General features: G+C 47.7%; 1 protein-coding gene across 1 annotated transcript in view; it reads right to left on the bottom strand.

Moving 5' to 3' along the window:
- Positions 1-20,179, bottom strand: part of COL4A6 (collagen type IV alpha 6 chain) — a 340,442-nt gene that overhangs the window by 40,088 nt on the left and 280,175 nt on the right. The window contains exons 24-28 of the mRNA XM_060250115.1: positions 19,635-19,688; positions 14,737-14,808; positions 9,418-9,525; positions 6,568-6,789; positions 2,737-2,898 (exon numbers count right to left, since the gene is read on the bottom strand). Of these exons, the coding sequence (XP_060106098.1) occupies positions 2,737-2,898; positions 6,568-6,789; positions 9,418-9,525; positions 14,737-14,808; positions 19,635-19,688 (618 nt within the window). The remainder of the gene's footprint in view (positions 1-2,736; positions 2,899-6,567; positions 6,790-9,417; positions 9,526-14,736; positions 14,809-19,634; positions 19,689-20,179) is intronic.

Below are 20,179 nucleotides of genomic sequence, written 5' to 3'. Positions count from 1 at the left end.
TCGCCTGCGGTGAACACTTTGAATTTACCTCTGAATTCTTTATTCAGGCTGTTCCCAGCTGAACATTTGGAACATCTGGTTAGTCTGCTGTGCTGAAATCTCTGGAAAACGGAATGCTCAGATTCATTTTGAATTAAAACTAAAACTAAAAAAGAGGCTAGTTTTTGCAAAACTGCTCGAGAAGCAGGAAAACTAGGCTGGTAAGCCTACAAGTTCCTGATTTCAGCACCTAAAGTCACAATATATATATTTATTTTTTCTTAAAAAATCAAGGCAAAGTATCCCTCCCCCCCCTTTCTTTTAAAAAAATGTGGATGGAAGTAGCAGCCTGGAGCAGGTAAATTCCTAGACTGCAAAAGCCTCTTCTGGATTGGACTTGTCCTCCCCACTGCGCATGCTCAACACAAGGGTCCTTGGCAGGATTCGTATAAGGGGTATCACCTGCAGTCAATGCAATCCTTGTAGCATTAAAAGCCAGGTGGCTGAGGTTAGTCCAGGAGCTTTTGTGCTACAATGCATTCTCTCACCTTGACAGCCTATTGTGAAGAACCCAAAACCAAAACAGTGTGACATCAGAAATGGAGAGGTTGGTGGTAAATGGAAGAGAAAAACAGGGTGAGGAAAAACAGACAAAAACGTATGAAACAAGGAAGAAAAGGCGCATGACTGCAAAATGAATGATGGGGGAAATCAAAAGCCCTGAGCCTCGTAACTGCTGAGAACAGTCCGCATGCAGTCAGGCATGTGGGCGGGCAAGAAGGCAGCCTGGTGGGAATTGCAGCGCTGTGACAAGTCACACCTGTCTCTGTGACCTCCAGCACTCCATTGAAGGAAAAGAAAGGTCCCCTGTGCAAGCACCAGTCGTTTCCGACTCTAGGGTGACGTTGCTTTCACAACGTTTTCACGGCAGACTTTTTACAGGATGGTTTGCCATTGCCTTCCCCAGTCATCTACACTTTCCCCCCAGCAAGCTGAGGGCTCATTTTACCGACCTTGGAAGGATGGAAGGCTGAGTCAACCTCAAGCTGGCTACCTGAAAACCCAGCTACTGCCGGGGATTGATCTCAGGTCATGAGCAGAGCTTAGGACTGCAGTGCTGCAGCTTTAACACTCTGCGCCACGGGGCTCTTTACTCCATTTAAAGCCATGCTCAAACGTCAGGAGCGGGGGAGAGGAAAGAGGGGCTCCTAATGAAAGCTGCAAGTCCTACTCTGAACTCCCACCTCTGAATGGGAAAATGCAACCAGTGTTCCCTCTAAGCTGAGTCAATATGAGCTAGCTCACCGTTTTTTAGCCTCTGGCCCACACATTTTTGTCTTGGCTCAGGAAGGATGGCCCCGGAGCAAACTAATTGATGCAGGAGCTCACAACGTTAATGCTATAGAACAAAGAAGTAGACAAGTTGTACCCTTAAGACCAACTAAGTTTCACGAATTGGAATTTCTGCTCACAAGACTCCACAGCTTAGAGAGAACATGACCACATGCTGAGTAAGGAATGCCCCAGTGCTCACCAGCCCTCCTGATCCTCCACTTGTGGGACACCTCTTTCATTTGAATGAAAGCAGCGAGTAACAAAACCAGCCTTAGAATGGCCAGCCCCGGTTTCTGACAAGTTTGGTGGGTACTAAGAGAAGTGCTGGGGGGTGCCCGGGTGCCCACAGTTGCTATGCTGGGAAACCCCGGCTCAGAATGAGAGAGAGACACAGCAGCACTTATGGAAAAGTGAATGACCATGGGGTGACAAGGTTACAGTTTCTAGCTGTTGGGAAAGGTCTGAGATTAGAGCATGATTATGGGTAATGGAAGTTAGTCACTGATGAGGACCATGAACGAAACAGGATCATTTCCGGGTATGCTCGTCTGCAGAGTAACCATCAGAGCGAGGCAGTAACGTTTCCCGAGCGCTGTCGAGTTGTTTGTTTATAAAATGCTTCAATTGTATTTTATTGTTTTATCATATGTTGTACTCCGCCCCGACCCCTGTGGGGAATGGGCGGAATAGAAATATACTAAAATAAATACATTTCCTTGGGGGAGGGGGGCTAAGCCAAGTGGCCTGTCCATGGTGCCAAATTCAACCATCAGTCATTTTTGAATGGGGATCCTATGCATGCTTTGACATCCTTTGCGGGCAATCCGGTTCCACAGACAGTGTGTTGAAACCAATGGAATCTCAGGGCTGGATTAACAACTAGGCCAAGTAGACACTGGCTTATGGGCCCCCACACCTTTAGGGGCCCTGGGCCAGCTTTCCCCCCCATTCCCCTCCCCCCCCCGCTTGTAGCCTTCCCAGCCTGCACACGCAGCCAGCAACTGAGCCGCTCTTTGGCCAACTCGCCTGGTGTGGCTGCCGTTCGCGTTGTCACCAAGTTTGCCTCTCTCTGCCTCTCCCCCGCAGCTTTGTCAAAGGGGCTTTTGAGAAGGGGCCTGCAGGCTGCAGCGGGGGCCACAGGTGCTCTGACTCTGAGATAAATTGCAAGGGGCCCCTCCGAGATTTTGACTGCCTAGGGGCCTCCGCAGGGTTTAATCCGGCACTGTGGAATCCGTATTCAGGATGTTCTCCACCCTCTTGATATCAAAAGTGACTGGGGGAACCCTCCCCCCATGACATGACTAGATGTCCTGACTTCATCTCCAGGTTCAATGCTATGAACTTGGCAAGTTCCAGGAGCTTCTGCCCCTGAAGGAGGTGGATGGGAAATAACATGTTCTTCCCGTTTGGGACACTACATACCTAGTGTTCCTGGCAAGCCGACTATGCCCTCTGGACCCTGTATTCCTTCTATGCCATATGGGCCTCCAGGCCCTGGAGGTCCTCTGGGTCCATTGGTACCTGGAAGACCTGGTACTCCATGTTCACCTTTGATTCCTGGCAGACCTGGCCTTCCATCCAATCCTGGAAACACAGAAGTGCAGAGCACAGGAAATACAATAATCAAATTAACATATGGAATTCACTGCCACAGGAGGTGGTGGTGGCTACAAGCATAGACAGATTCAAGAGGGGACTGGATAAACATCTGGAGCAGAGGTCTATCAGTGGCTATTAGGCACAGGGTATTGATGGAACTCTGTCTGGGGCAGTGATGTTCTGTATTCTTGGTGCTTGGGAGGGGCAACAATGGAGGGCTTCTTGGGTCCTGGCTCCACTGATGGACCTCTTGATGGCACCTGTTGTTGGTTTTTTTTGCCACTGTGTGACACAGTGTTGGACTGGATGGGCCATTGGCCTGATCCAACATGGCTTCTCTTATGTTCTTATGTGACACAGAGTGCTAGACTGGATGGGCCATTGGCCTGATCCAACATGGCTTCTCTTATGTCCTTATGTGACACAGAGTGTTGGACTGGATGGGCCATTGGCCTGATCCAACATGGCTTCTCTTATGCTCTTCTGTGACACAGAGTGTTGGACTGGATGGCCCATTGGCCTGATCCAACATGGCTTCTCTTATGTTCTTCTGTGACACAGAGTGTTGGACTGGATGGGCCATTGGCCTGATCCAACATGGCTTCTCTTATGTTCTTCTGTGACACAGAGTGTTGGACTGGATGGCCCATTGGCCTGATCCAACATGGCTTCTCTTATGTCCTTATGTGACACAGAGTGTTGGACTGGATGGCCCATTGGCCTGATCCAACATGGCTTCTCTTATGTTCTTAAATGGGAAATAAGCAATTGGCAGTTGAAGAAAAGAAAAATTTTCAACTATACAGATGTTGGAGGTGGTTGAAACAGAATTGCTCAAGAGCAGAGGTGGCCAAACGGTGGCTCAGGAGCTATTTGTGGCTCTTTCACACACACTGTGTGGCTCTCAAAGCCCCCACCTCCCTGTCTGCCAACTTGGAGAAGGCATGTCTCTCTTTAAATCACATCTCCACGCCAAGCAAGCCAGCAGCTTGGAGAATGAATTTAAAGTTACTTTCCTTCCTTGTCGTGGCTCTCAAAACAACGGACATTTATTCTATGTGGCTCTTACGGTAAGTGAGTTTGGCCACCCCTGCTCAAGAGAGTGCCAGCGCTGTATGTCAAGGCACACACAATGGTTCTGTTCACCTTGAGGAAGGGACTCTTGGTACCATGGTTCAGGTTTGCACTCTAAGGAATGCGAAAGGATGCTCTGTGCGAGCTGCACAGAGACTACAAAGAAGAGCCATCTTTTCTTTGTGGAAAAAGAATCAGCGTTATCTTGTGGCAGAAGTATCCATGGACTACAGCCCACCATGACACAGGTACAGCGTTTTCTGCAGATGGAAGATGAACACGCATTTGGAGAAGAGAAGAAGTTGCCAAAAACTTGCACATGCCTTAGAAAAGAAGACGACGACGAAGAAGAATTGCAGATTTATACCCTGCCCTTCTCTCTGAATCAGAGACTCAGAACGGCCTACAATCTCTTTTATCTTCTCCTCCCACAACAGATACCCTGTGAGGTAGGTGGGGCTGAGAGGGCTCTCGCAGCAGCTGCCCTTTCAAGGACAGAGTCTCAGAGCGGCCTACAATCTCCTTTCCCTTCCTCCCTGACAACAGACACCCTGTGAGGTGGGTGGGGCTGGAGAGGTCTCTCCCAGCATCTGCCCTTTCAAGGACAACCTCTGCCAGAGCTATGGCTGACCCAAGGCCATTCCAGCAGCTGCAAGTGGAGGAGTGGGGAATCAAACCCGGTTCTCCCAGATAAGAGCCTGCGCACTTCACCACTGCACCAAACTGGATCAGATCAAAAGGGCCACCTACTCCCACATCCTGTTCCTCACAGTAGTCAACCAGATACCCCTCAGGAAGCCCAAATGCGGGGCATGAAGGTAGGAACATTCAGCCCCAGCATTCCTCCCACTCATGGCCGGTGTGTGGGAGTAGGCCAAGTAGGTGGTCATCTAGGGTGCCACCAGGCCTAGGGGGCACAGCGAGGCACCCCCTCTTCCCACGTGCAGTGCGTGTGGGCTCCTTGGAGCCTGCCTTCCCCAATGGAAAGCAGGCTCCATGGAACGCAGATGCTGCCTGGCTGGTTTTGCGGGTCTGTTACAGACCTGGGAAACGCAAAAGTGGACTGCTAGAATTCCAGCCCTGTCCATCACAGGGGCCAAAGATTTGCTAGTACATTCTACAGCATATATTTCATGAATAAAGCCAAGACCTCACTCATGTTGAAGATAGCCACGGCGTTCTATATGTTTTTTGTGCCCCTCAGAGCTGGCAGGGATAAATTAACCGATCGTAAAAGCCGAAGAAGAACCCATGACAGTTTTGAAAAATTGGCTCCTGCAGAAGTTATATGCTGCCATGCATCCTTCCTACTCTCCTTTAACAGAGCCATGGGGTGGGAGCCAAAGCTCAGTGGTAGAGCAGCTTTCTCGCATGCACAAGGTCTTCTCCCTGGCACCTCCAGCTAAAAGGATCAACTAGTATTCTCACAATTTTTATTGCTTAATCTCACATTTAAAAAATAAGGGCGTTTTCGCACTGACCTTAATCGGCAGCGACGTCCCTCTTTACTGCGCAGGATCTGCGCGGATTTCGCACCAATTGCTGCGGAGTACCCGGAAGAGCTGCAAAGTCCCGCGGCTTTTGCGTCGCAAATGGTTTTCGCCGAAAACCAACTTTACATTTGCGACGCAAAAGCCGCGGGACTTTGCGGCTCTTCCGGGTGCTCCGCAGCAATTGGTGCGAAATCCGCGCAGATCCTGCGCGGTGAAGAGGGACGTCGCTGCCGATTAAGGTCAGTGCGAAAACGCCCTAAGTAAATACAATTTAAAATAAAACCTGTAAATTAAAAATGTAAATCGTTTCAAGTTTCTTCATTTCTCCTACAATTCTGGTGTTTTTTTCCCAATTTCTGGGTGAGGGCGCCAGTGGGTTCTCACCTAGCGCACCAAAAACCCTAGCAGTGGCCGTGCCAAACAGGGCTCAACAGCTCTGAACATGGGAGTTCCACTGAGCTGTCATGGCTGCTAATGTGTGTGTCATGGCTGCTAATGCTGTCAGGCTGCAGCAAATGTATGGTGACCCCACCGTTTTCAAGATTAAGCAGAGGAGGCTTGACATTGCCTGCCTCTGCAAAGCCTTCCTTGGTGGTCTTCCCTCCAAATACCGAGCCCTCTTAGCTGCTGAGATCTGATGAGACTGGGCTGTATTGTACCGTTCCACGCCCCCATGTCTATTAATAGGAAAAAAGGAAAGGTCCCCTGTGCAAGCACCAGTCATTTCCGACTCTGGGGTGACGTTGCTTTCACAATGTTTTCATGGCAGACTTTTTATGGGGTGGTTTGCCATTGCCTTCCCCAGTCATCTACACTTCCCCCCCCCAGCAAGCTGGGGACTCATTTTACTGACCTCGGAAGGGTGGAAGGCTGAGTCAACCTCGAGCCGGCTACCTGAAAACCCAGCTTCCACCAGGGATCGAACTCAGGTCGTGAGCAGAGCTTAGGACTGCAGTACTGCAGCTTTCTGTGAGACAGCGCTCTTTTTACTAATAGCAATGGATAAATGTCTACTAATAGCAATGAATAAATCTGCCATGATTCCACCCCTGCCCCATGCAATTCTCTTATAAGAAGCCACACTAACCTTTCTGCCCAGAAAATCCAGGATTTCCAGTCATGCCTTTGTCTCCTAGCAACCCTGGTTGCCCAGGTTCTCCTTGAGGCCCTTTCTCAGCTCCAAGCACTTCGCCAGGTGGTCCCTTTGCACCAGGCAAGCCAGGAAGGCCTAGTTTTCCAGGTAACCCATCTGTTCCATCAGACCCTCGAGGTCCTGGAAACCCTATGTCTCCACGAATGCCGGGAAAGCCTTAAGGGAGGAAAGTTCTTTGTTAATGCTGAAGCCGTTATACTATTCCACAATTAATCACACACAACAGTAATCTGTGATAGGTGGGTAATGGAGGTCCATCACCAGGGGTGGAATTCTAGCAGGAGCTCCTTTGCATATTAGGCCACACACTCCCGATGCAGCCAATCCTCCAAGAGCTTGCAAGGCTCTTTATTGCAAGCTCTTGGAGGATTGGCTACATCAGGGAGGTGTGGCCTAATACGCAAAGGAGCTCCTGCTAGAATTCCAGCCCTGTCCATCACAGGGGCCAAAGATTTGCTAGTACATTCTACGGCATATATTTCATGAATAAGGCCAAGACATCACTCAGGCCACTCATCAGCCATGTTGTTCTATATGTTTTAGCTAGGATTCTAAGATCCTTTTAACAGTAAAAAAAAATAAAAAATCACCCATTCAGCAGGACAGCGGTCGAAACAGCAACTTGTGTCAACACACAAAAGCAGTACATGAATAGGAGATGGTATAACACAGTTGCCAAAAGACACAACTGCAGGCCAGGAAGCCCCTAGTCTCACTTAGATAAGGCAATATCTTTGTCTCAGAAGAGAGCCAGTTTGGTGTAGTGGTTAAGTGTGCGGACTCTTATCTGGGAGAACCGGGTTTGATTCCCCACTCCTCCACTTGCACCTGCTGGAATGGCCTTGGGTCAGCCAGAGCTCTGGTAGAGGTTGTCCTTGAAAGGGCAGCTACTGTGAGAGCCTTCTCCAGCCCCACCCACCTCACAGGGTGTCTGTTGTGGGGGAGGAAGAGATAGGAGATTGTGAGCTGCTCTGAGACTCTTTGGAGTGGAGGGCGGGATATAAATCCAATATCTTCTTCAATCTTCTTCTTCAGAACACACAACCTTTTTGAGCCTTTGGGCACTTTTGAAATGGTGGGCGCCAGCGCAGTCTCAAAATGGCTGCTACAAAATGGCTCCCGCAGGAAGAAGATATTGGATTTATATCCTGCCCTCCGCTCTGAATCTCAAGAGTCTCAGAGCAGCTCACAGTCTCCTTTACTTTCCCACAACAAACACCCTGTGAGGTAGGTAGGGCTGAAAGAGCTCTCCCCAGAAGCTGCCTTTCAAAGGACAGTTCTGCGAGAGCTATGGCTGACCCAAAGCCATTCCAGCAGCTGCAAGTGGAGGAGTAGGGAATCAAACATGGTTCTCCCCGTTAAGAGTCACCGCACTTCACCACTACACTGAACTGGCAGAGCCAGCTACAAAATGGCTGCTGCAGCTTGCTTTCAGTCACACAGCAAAGATCCTTGGGTACTGGTGGCAGCTGCTGCCAAAGCAATGTTTTAAAAAATCTGCACAGCCAGCAAATTTCCAAAGGCCAATCAGAAACTGTGCTGGGCAAGAGCCTATTCTAGCTCCGCCCATATTCTAAAAGCATTTGTTGGGCACCAAACATTTGTAGGTGCCCATGGGGACCGCATTGGGGACCCCTCCTCTACAGTTTGTATACAGCAATACCAATCTATTTTGCATGTTGTTTTGAAGACGACAAGGCAATGCAGGCAACACATGTTGAATATTCCTAAGCATTACGTAAAGGAGGACAACATAAACATACTTCCTTTAAAGCCCTCCTCCACTCTACAGAGCCTTCCCTTAAGTAGAATCATAGAGTTGGAAGGGACCTCCAGGGTCATCTAGTCCAACCCCCTGCACAATGCAGGAAACTCACAAACACTTCCCCCTAAAGTCACAGGATCCTCATTGCTGTCAGATGGCCATCCAGCCTCTGTTTCAAAACCTCCAAGGAAGGAGAGCCCACCACCTCCCGAGGAAGCCTGTTCCACTGAGGAACCGCTCTAACGGTCAGGAAGTTCTTCCTAATGTTGAGCCGGAAACTCTTTTGATTTAAATTCAACCCATTGGTTCTGGTCCTACCTTCTGGGGCCACAGAAAACAATTCCACAACCTCCTCTAGATGACAACCCTTTGAGTCCTTGAGGATGGTGATCCTATCACCTCTCAGCCACCTCCTCTCCAGGCTAAACATCCCCAGCTCCTTCAACCTCTCCAGACCCCTCACCCTCTTCGTCGCCCTCCTCTGGACCTGTTCCAGTTTGTCTATATCCTTCTTAAAATGTGGTGCCCAAAACTGAACACAATACTCCAGGTGAGAAGCAGCTCTTCTGTTGATGAGGAAAGGAAAGGAAATGTCCCCTGTGCAAGCACCAGTCGTTTCTGGGGTGACGTTGCTTTCACAACGTTTTCACGGCAGACTTTTTACGGGTGGTTTGCCATTGCCTTCCCCAGTCTTTTTACACTCCCCCCCCCCCAGCAAGCTGGGTACTCATTTTACTGACCTCGGAAGGATGGAAGGCTGAGTCAACCTGGAGCCGGCTACCTGAAAACCCAGCTTCCACCGGGGATCAAACTCAGGTCATGAGCAGAGCTTAGGACTGCAGTACTGCAGCTTTAACACTCTGCGCCACGGGGCTCTTTCTGTTGAAGAAGAACCACCTAAATTGAAGGACAGCTACCTAGAGGATTGATGGATCCACCGTGGTATCAATAAACTCCCAGTTATTTCAAAACATTTTATATTTTAGGATCCAAAGTCGAGTATAATTCCAAGTCCTTACCTGGTACTCCTGGAAGCCCACTTAACGCTGGTATCCCTGGCTGCCCTTTGACTCCACGTAATCCAGGGTGCCCTGGAATCCCAGGGAACCCTCGGCCACCTTTGGGACCTGGGGATGGAGAAGATGACTTTGGCATGAGATTCTCAGGTCTGACATGAGACCCCTGCACTATTAGATCACAAAAGCTAAACCTTTGTACATTATAGCAATTGTTGGAAAGCAGACACACAAACACACTTGTGGTTCACTGTTACAATGCATGACAATTTATGCACAAACACACTTGTGGTTAATTGTTACATTATTGTACATAAATTGTTGTACATTATAGCAATTGTTGGAAAGCAGACACATTGTTCATTGTTACATTATTGTACAACATTATTGTACAAATTAATTGTACATAAATTGTTGTACCTTACAGCAATTGTTGGAAAGCAGACACACAAACACACTTGTGGTTCACTGTTACAATGCACGACAATTTATGTACAAACACACTTGTGGTTAATTGTTACATTATTGTACATAAATTGTTGTACATTATAGCAATTGTTGGAAAGCAGACACATTGTTCATTGTTACATTATTGTACATAAATTGTACAACATTATTGTACAAATTAATTGTACATAAATTATACATACATTATAGCAATAATAGTATAGTATAGTACATAATAGTATAGTATAGTATAGTACATAACATTATAGCAATTGTTGGAAAGCAGACACACAAAAACACTTGTGGTTCATTGTTACAATGCACGACAATTTATGTACAAACACACTTGTGGTTCATTGTTACATTATTGTACATGAATTGTTGTACATAAATTGTACAACATTATTGTACAAATTCATTGTACATAAATTGTTGTACATTATAGCAATTGTTGGAAAGCAGACACACAAACACACTTGTGGTTCATTGTCACAATGCACGACAAGCAACCTCCCACAACGCCTGTCCTCTTGCATCCTCTAGGATGCTCCCAGGTGAGTGAGTCTCTAAGGGGCGACAGGACTTGAGCCCAGCTCCTGCTACAGCCTAACATGGCCACCCTCTGCAGCTGTCTTCAAGGAAGGTGCCTCATTCGGCTGCAGGGAGTGTAAGTCCATCAATCAACCTCACAAAAGCCTTGCTGGTCTTTTAAGGTGCTACTGGACTCGAATCTAGCTCTTCTGCTGCAGACCTACATGGCTGCCCTCTTGAAAGCAGCTCCAAGGTGAGTAGCTCTCTTCTGCACTTGGGTCACACGCTCTTTCCTGGCGGCACAGGACGACAGGCGGCAGAAAGGAAACACGACAGCGTTTAGATGCACTTTCTTTTGTCTGAACTGTACCAACGGAGAGAGCTGCAAGGCCTTCTACTAAGCTCATCTCTTTAGTTCCAAGGCAAGCGACGGCTGCTGGACCACAGATGCTTTGACTACATGAAAGAGAAGGGATTCTAAAGCTGGACTCATTTAGTGTCCCGACTGCAGGCTTATGAATGCGAGTTGCAACAGGGAACCTCTTCCTTCTTTCTCTTTGCAGGTTCAAGAGCTGGGTAGTGGTGGAGGAAAGAGTCACCTGATAGAGCTCCTGCCCCTCCCTGCATGGCTCTATGAAGATGACACAAGAAAAAGGGCTCAACTAGAACAAGCAAGAGGAGGAGGAGGAGATGTTGATGATGATATTGGATTTATATCCTGCCCTATACTCTGAATCTCAGAGGGGTCACAATCTCCTTTACCTCCCCCCTCCCCAAACACACATAACAGACACCCTGTGAGAGAGCTCTCACAGAAACTGCCCTTTCAAGGACAACTCCTAGGAAAGCTATGGCTGACCCAAGGCCATTCCAGCAGCTGCAAGTGGAGGAGTGGGGAATCAAACCCGGTTCTCCCAGATAAGAGTCTGCACACTGAACCACTACACCAAATTGGCTCAAAACCCACAGAGCTGAGTAACTGCTGGCATTTGTGTTTTCAAAAGCTGTCATTGCACCTGTCTCCCAGACATCTTAGCTGAAATCGTTGTGTGCCTGCTCTAATCAAACCTGTGCAAACGCTTTCTCCATACTGCTTGAGAACTACTGCAAAATGAGATCTCCATCATGAAGATGGGGTGGGGAGGTGAACCACCAAGAAAAAAGAAATCTCAACAAGATGCTAAAGGTGAGTCCTACTGATTAAGAGAAAACTGGGACACAAATATCTTACATAAGTAAACAAAATCAGTATTTAATTGTTTAAAACACTTATTTGTTGCTTGTATCAAAGTGTTTTGAAAACAAATGCGCTCTTCTTCAGTGGAGCTGCAAAAATGAGAGCATCACTTGTACAGGGGATTATAAAAGGTTTCTTGCATAATCCTGCATTTGGAAGGGTTCTTGGAATAGTGATAAAGCTGGCCAAGAAGCAACAAAAAGGACTGTTAAGCATTTGGCTTGCTTGCGACTGCTGCGGTGCCTCTCATGAGGCCCTGTGTCAGACAAAGCAATGGTGAGCAAAATGGACAATCATCACCCAGTGCCCCTTTGAAGCTCACTTCTCTTTATTTGGTGCTTTACGTAATCTGTTCCTTCCCCACCTTTCTGCTTCACATCCAGCATGAAGAAGAGATCCAGCAGATTCAAGACCTCTGTTCACTTCAGCTCTCATGAGTAAAGAACTTGAGAGCAGGGCTTTTCTTCTGGAAAAAGAGGTGCCGGAACTCTCGAGAGGGAAATGAAGGAGAAACATACGGGTGCTCCTCATGAACTCGGAAACACTTTTTGAGAATTTTGCTTCCACGAAGAGGGTTCTGGAACTGTGTTCTGCCACATCCCCCCCCCCCCACAAAGCCCTGCTAGTGAGAGAATGGTGCAGCTGTCAAAATGATAAACTTCAGATGACCTTGGTTCAAATTGCCACTCATGCACCGCCATGGTCCAATCACCTTTTCTTCTCGTAACCTACCTCACAGGGTTGTTGTGGGGGATTAAGACAAGGTGGGGAGAATTACATAGGTTACTTTGAGGTTTCTGGAGAAAGAGGAGGATAACAAAATGCAACAGATCTACAGAATAGAGCCTTACGCCACTCTTCCTTTTGAATGGTCTTTTCTCTAATAGGCCAAAGGAGCCGAGTGTAATTTTTGCCTACTATACAGTCTGCTTTCAGCCTCCTTACTTTCTGCTGCATGAGAGCTATCCCAGGGTAAGAGTTTTCAGGGGTGTATCAGAGTGTCTAATCCTGCATGTCGGAAGCAAAGGCCAAGCTCATCTACTCTTCTCCCTAGCAACATGTCGCATATTCTGAGACAAACCCACTTTGTGGCACTTTCATTTTTGCAGAACTTCTGGATATCGTTTTCACCATGCAGGGAGTTGAGACAACAGCTATAAAAACAGTCTGCAATAAAATAGTCGCCGTAAACGTCGCCTAAGAATCAACAGACTGCATCACACTTAATACAGTAAAACGGCACGATGGAAACAGTTATCCTTCTCCAGCAGGTGAAGACTTTTTTGTTTCCTCTGCATACCCCCAATAATGGTTACTGGCCTTCCTTCTGGCATTGTTGACGTGTTTTTCATTGAATTGTCTTATGTGAATTCATTTATTTATAACGGTCGTAGAGCAGCAAACAATTCATAAAAGTCCAGTTCATAACCAATAAAGGGCAGAATAATTATACAGTTAAAGTACATCCCACCTAAGATAATCATAAAATACGAATACAACATTTAAAACTCAGAAGATCTAGAATTAGTGCTAAAAACCAAGGATAAACTAAAGAACAAAGTAGGAGTCAAGTCTCACTTTTAAGACCAACAAAGTTTCATTCAGAATGTGAGCTTCCGTATGCATGCGTACTTCTTCAGACGAGGCGGTAGGGTACAGTGGTCTTTGTTGGTCTTAAAGGTGCCACTGGACTCTGACTTTGTTCTCCTGCTTCAGACCAATGCGGCTGCCCGCTTGGATCTAGCTGCAAGGATAAACTTAAAAACCTTATCTGGACTTCTTTATTTCTTCCCTAATTCGATAAGCCATCCGGCCAAATTTAGCGACCCTCCTAGTCAAATTTGGATTCCTGCCCGCAAACGTAATTGACACGAGCATCACTCTCTTGCCACCGGGATAGGCACGGACAAGTGGCTTGGCTAGGACTTTCCAGATGTCATGATATAAACCGCAATCAAAAATAACATGTTCTAACAATTCCATTGCCTTATAGCTTTCAATGCATTTTTAACTGCTCAGAAGCATTAAGGTTCTTTATGTTCACCGTCTTGTAGAAAGGTGGCAGACACATGTTTTAAATGGTAAATAATTCATTCAACTTGACGAACTGCCCCATCTTGGCTGGTGTCGAGCTCTGCGCGATGTACAACAATGGGTGAGAAAATACACACATTTAAGAACTGATAAAACAATTCAGACTGAAACAGATTATAAACCTCGATGCCGTCCTGTTAATGTTCTTCAATTTAGATTTCCAGACACTGTATCGGGGGAGGGAACACCCCCAAGGGGATAAGAGAGGAGCCAACTCGGCAACTGTCGCTGTCCTCAGTCAAAGGCCTGGTGGAACAGCTCTGTCTTACAGGCCCTAAAAGGTAAAGGCATTTCCGACTCGGGGGTGACGTTGCATCACAACGTTTTCACAGCAGACTTTTTACAGAGTGGCTTGCCATTGCCTTCCCCAGTCATCTACATTTCCCCTCCCCCAGCAAGCTGGGTACTCATTTTACCAACCTCGGAAGAATGGAAGGCTGAGACAACCTTGAGCTGGCTACCGGAACCCACCTTCCACCAGGATCGAACTCAAGTCATGAACAGAGCTTGGACTGCAATACTGAAGCTTACCACTCTGCACCACAGGGCTCTACCTTACAGACCCTGTAGAACTGTAAAAGATCTCATAGGGCCCTGGTGTTCTCTGGCGGCAGCAATAAAATGCAGCCCATCAAAACTACTGTAGCTTAATTCTTGAATGAATAATTCTTTCCTTAAGAAGGCACATGCCACAAATTGGGCTCACCATTCCGTTCCCAAACCCACACTTTCCCTGGGATTACCTTTCCTAGCTTAGAACCCCCCGCTCTCTCAAATGGCTTTTAGAATCCCCTAAAATACTCAAAAAAGAACATGCCCAGTTCCAGATTTGTTACGTGATGTGCATACAAATGATGACCAGAAGTGCTGGCAAGTGGTTGTACAGCAGTGCCAAATTACACTCATGGGGGGAAAAGTGCGAAACTGTCCATGAAACAAGTTTAGTGCAGACGTTTATGCAAAAGATACGATCTTGAGCTTATATGCCTTTTGGCATGGGATGACATTAATACCTGCAAGTCCTGGGGGACCTGGAACTCCAGGTGGACCAGTTGCTCCAGCGACTATACAGGGCAGAGTCATACCTGTGGAAAGAAAATGCATCAAAACTTCTATGTATTCCATTGTAGCCAAAAAAATCCAGTCATTACATTGGTATTTATCCCTGTAACCACCTGACTAAAGAGTAACTAAACGATGGCACGTTAACGTTTCCAACTTCGGTCTTGAAGAAAAATTCTTTCCCGATATTGATTTAAAATCCTGGGGCAAATCAACCTCCCGAGGAAGCCTGTTCCACTGAGGAACCGCTCTAACAGTCAGGAAGTTCTTCCTAATGTTGAGCCGGAAACTCTTTTAATTTCAACCCATTGGTTCTGGTCCTACCCTCTGGGGCCACAGAAAGCAATTCTGCACCATCCTCTATATGACAGCCCTTCAAGTACTTGAAGATGGTGATCATATCACCTCTCAGCTGTCTCCTCTCCAAGCTAAACATCCCCAGCTCCTTCAACCTTTCCTCATAGGATTTGGTCTCCAGACCCCTCACCATTTTCATCGCCCTACTTTGGATCCGTTCCAGCTTGTCTATATCCTTCCTAAAATGTGATGCCCAAAACTGAACACAAGACTCCAGTTGAGGTCTTCCCAGAGCAGAGTAAAGCGATACCATCACTTCATGTACCGTATCAATTAGCATTTGCTGTTTTCTGAAGAACTCGGTCAGGAATCGAGTTCTGCACAGGTTGACACAGTGTAGAAAGAGTGTGAGAAAGTGCCGCGAGAGAACTGAATCAGGGCTGCTTCCTCACAGTGGCTGCAAAATGTGCCTTTGCTTATGGTTGGAGCAGTAACTGCAGATGGGAGTGGGCGGGAACCATGCCCACATGCCCTGCCCCTAAGCTACTTACTGGTGCCACTGTCCCCACCCCCCTTTCCTTCACTGAAACTGTACTGTAAAGGTACAGTAAGGCTACGCTGGAGGGAAAGTCCTTTAAAGGGAGGGTGGAGTATGGAGCATAGCTTTGCCCTTCTATCCTTCATGCCCACAGGTGCTCCACAGTTCTTCCTTTGAAACAGACCGAAGGAGGTTTTTCTTTGATCACATTTGAAGGGGAAAGCCCTGGGAGGACCTCAAGTAATGTTCACAATGAGCGTGACATCATGTGGGTGCTTGTATTTAAATCAGGGGCTTCCCACGTCCCCCGTGCAGGGAAAAATCCTTACGTGGAAGCAAAAGATTTTGTCAGGGAGAAGCCAATGTTGGGGAACAGAAGGTTTAAAATGTTTGGGCCCTGCGGTCCTAAGTTCTATCTTAGCTTGGTGCCCACACTGGCATTTTGATTGTATTTCAGTTTCAATAGTGTTACCGATTCTGTCAGTTTACTGAAGCGCATGACAAGATAGTTTCCTAGGTTGAGGGGATGAAGAATAAATCACAGAGAGGTAATGCAGTTGCTACAAATCACAACAGGAAGAAGAGAAAGAAGAGATTGGATTTATACCCTGCCCTTTGCTTGGAGTCTCAGAGCAGTTAACAATCTCCTTCCCTTCCTCTCCCCACAACAGACACCCTGTGAGGTAGGTGGGGCTGAGAGAGAGCTCTTTCAAGAACTCCTCTTGAGAGAACAGCTCTGAGAGAACTGTGGCTGACCCAAGGTCACGCCAGCAGCTGCATGTGGAGAAGTGGGGGATCAAACCTGGCTCTCCCAGATTAGAGGCTGTGCTCTTAACCACTATACCAAATTGGCTCTCCAGACCCTGTAATTCTTCTGGCTGAATTGCCAAGAAAGAAAGGGAGCTACACGCACTTATGTCTGGATGGTGGCCTCAACCCACAGAGGAAGGCAGAATACAAACATTTAAATAAATAAAGCTAATAACATAATCCAAAACCTTTATTCTTGAAAAGTCAGCCTGTGTGTTAAGAACATAAGAGAAGCCATGCTGGATCAGGCCAATGACTCATCCAGTCCAACACTCTGTGTCACACAGTGGCCAATATATGTGTGTGTGTACACACACACACACACACATATTTGTGTTTGTGGGGACCAGGGCTTTTTTTGTAGCAGGAACTCCTTTACAACCTGGAGCTTACAGTAGGCCCTGTACTAAGAGCCCTGTAAGCTCTTGGAGGACTGGCTACATCAGGGGTGTGTGGCCTAAAATGCAAAGGAGTTCCTGCTACAAAAAAAGCCCTGGGAGGGACTCTCACCCAAGAGGCCAGTAGGGAGGGGAGGTTTGGCAAGTATATATCCTTCCCCTTTCCTCCTGGTTCAAGGCAGCTTAAATGAGGGTGGCTGGAGTCCTTGCGACTTCTTGCTGCTCTTGACCCTATTCTTGACCTGGGGTGAAATCTGGGCATGTCTTTGCAGAGAGTCAGTTTGGTGTAGTGGTTAAGTGCATGGACTCTTACCTGGGAGAACCGGGTTTGATTCCCCACTCCTCCACTTGCACCTATTGGCATGGCCTTGGGTCAGCCATAGCTCTGGCAGAGGTTGTCCTTGAAAGGGCAGCTGTTGTGAGAGCCCTCTCAGCCCCACCCACCTCACAGGGTGTCTGTTGTGGGGGGAGAAGATAAAGGAGATTGCAAGTCGTTCTGAGTCTCTGATTCAGAGAGAAGGGCAGGGTATAAATCTGCAATGCTTCTTCTTCTTCTACTGACAGGAGAAACTGGTCAAGGAGAACTTTCCCATTAGTCCCTTCGCGGTAGACGGGCAGTCGGAGCAAAGACCACAAAGATGGGAGGATAAGATGGTCAGCAAATTTAAGCTGTTCCCACAAGATTCTTAGGGGGAAGAATGAGTCCACCACTGCTTGATGATTACCCAGCACTGCTTTGCTTTCCATTCACAGGTTTCACACAGCACAGTACCGACTTTGGGAGACACCGCATAATTTCAATTCCATGAGGCAGGAACAGCACATGCAATGTGACATACGTTTATGGAATACATTTCTCTTAATGTTTCAACCGACCCCTTGGGTAATACCATGATTGTTGTAAGTATCAAGGAAAAGAGGCGCCAACGGTTTTGCTGCCACGTTTGAACGCTGGTGCGACATGAACTTGTGAACTGTTACGAAGACGGGCCGCGGGCATTCTCTTTGGAAAAAAACTGAATTTGGCTGTGAGTGAGAATCTGATGCTGGAACAGCTACAGCATGCGGGGCCGTGAGGACTGCCTACAAGGCACTTGCTGTGACCCTCGGCTGCCTGCATAACATTGGTGCTCTTCAGTCTAATGACATTGCACTCAGGAAGCGTGGCTTGTACAGCTCTGGTCTATCGCAAATACAGGCGTATTTCAACCAAAGGAAGGCATTTGGTGTTTAAGCAAGCCAGTGACCCTCATGCTACTCCAATACAGGGGGGGAGAAAAAGCCCCCCCCAAAGCAAGTGGGAACTGTAAGAGGACCAAAATCTAAGGAGCACCCCAGTCATGGGCTTCAATTCGTCGCAGGAGTTCCACAAATGGAAGGGATTACCATCCACAGAGCGCTTGGTTCTAACCAGGGCTTTTTTTGTAACAAGAACTCCTTTGCATAATAGACCACACCCCCCCCCGATGTAGCCAATCCACCTGGAGCTTACAGTAGGCCCTCTACAAAGAGCCCTGTAAGCTCTTAGAGGATTGGCTACATCAGGAATGCGGGGCCTAATATGCAAAGGAGTTCCTGCTACAAAAAAAAGCCCTGGTTCTAACATTTCTACCACACCCACAACCCACACCCATACCCAGAAACAGGATGAGGAAGAAGTCAGAGGTCTGCCATAGGAAGGGGAAATGGCCTCCCTTCCATTTGTGGGTGTACTCCGCCAGATTCAACTGGAGGATTCTAGTAGCCTTCTGGATACATGAGAGCTGAGTTGTAAATAGTATTGTTATTGGTATAAAATTAACAGTTATTTAAGAATGATATACCAGCTTGGGCTGGAAGAACTCTGGGCAGCATTTTTCTCTCACTGCTGGGCTCCCTCCCCCCACTTTTCCAGCTGCAGCCCCTCATCCCAGCTGGAAAGTAGCTCCTGAGAACAATAAGGCAGGGATGGGTTGGCATGGCATACTGGGGAGGAAAGTCAGTGGAAACCAGAGAAGCTACCCCACCCCGTCCGAGCATAAAAGGACCTTATTATGAGTGCAATGGGCTCTTGGGATCCATGCCAAACTAATAATTGGAAGCAGGGCCTTTTTTGTAGAAGGCACTCCTTTGCATATTAGGCTACACTCCCTCTGATGCAGCCCATCCTCCAAGAGCTTACAGTAGGCCCCTGTAAGAAGAGGCCTGTAAGCTCTTGAAGGATTGGCTACAGCAGGGGTGTGTGGCCTAATATGCAAAGGAGTTCCTGCTACAAAAAAAAGCCCTGATTGTACGTATGCGACTCTCCGACAGCTCCTCTCCCCTCCCTACTGACTGGAAGCGGCTCCCCCTCTTGGCTGCAGCCAAAGTGCCACCAAGGCAAGTAAAAATGCAGCCTGTCGAGTGAACGTCTGCAAACGTGAGCACACTCCACAATTCACGCTGAGGATCTGCATTTCCTGGAGGTAAAAAGCTTGACATTTCTGTCTCGAGGGTTGGGATGGAAAGCACCATCTCGGCTCCGGTGCTATGTTTGGTTCCGCAGCCGCCGTAAGGCACATGCATAAGCGAGGACATGGAAATACGTAGCCGTGAGGAAGCAGAGTTTAGCATTTAAGCACCCAATGTGGGTTCAGGGGAAAAGCACACATAAGCAAGCTCGCTCTCTCTTGACTGTCTTCGTTCAGCCTGATGGGGCCCCTCCCCTCCCCTCCCCTCCCCTCCTTTGGTGTTGGGCCGCATGCTTTTGTGCGTGTCTTATGTAACGATGGGAAGGAAGAGGATTCGCCCGTCATCATTTCGACAACAGCTGGGGCTTCGCTCTCACCTCCCTGAGTGTCTAAGACTCCATTATCAAACTTCTCACCGCAGCAGCAGTCACCTATACCAGTTAAGCAAAGGAGCACAGGTTAAACAAAGGCAGAGAAAACCCACAAGACTGAAAGCGTTTTCCTTCAACCACAAGCCCAACATATTCACAGGCACTGTGACACGGATACTACATAAACTTGCCCTCTACTGTATCAGACCAAGCTCAATATCGCCAACTTCAGGGGTCCCCGACATGGCGGCTGCTGACACCTGTCACGTGTCTTTTAGGAAGTGGGTGGGACCAGGTAGGGCTTTTGTCCAGCAAGGCTTTTGATTGGCCACCGGAGATCTGATCGGCTGTCGAGATTTTTTTAGATGCAACAGCACAAGGATCTTTACTGAAGGTAAGCCATAGCTGGCTCTGCCTTTTGCAGCATTGCGCGGCAGCCATTTTGTGACTGCGCCCGCCACAGTGTGTCGGAATTCCAAAGGTTGCCCACAGGCTAAAAAAGGTGGGAGACGACTAGCCAAGTTTGATTGGCAGCAGCTCTCCAGGGTTTC

Source organism: Heteronotia binoei, chromosome 11 (assembly GCF_032191835.1).
Source record: "Heteronotia binoei isolate CCM8104 ecotype False Entrance Well chromosome 11, APGP_CSIRO_Hbin_v1, whole genome shotgun sequence".
NCBI classification, from domain to species: Eukaryota; Metazoa; Chordata; class Lepidosauria; order Squamata; family Gekkonidae; genus Heteronotia; species Heteronotia binoei.
Note: the sequence above shows the minus strand (reverse complement) of the source record. Positions and strands in the feature narration are given on the sequence as shown.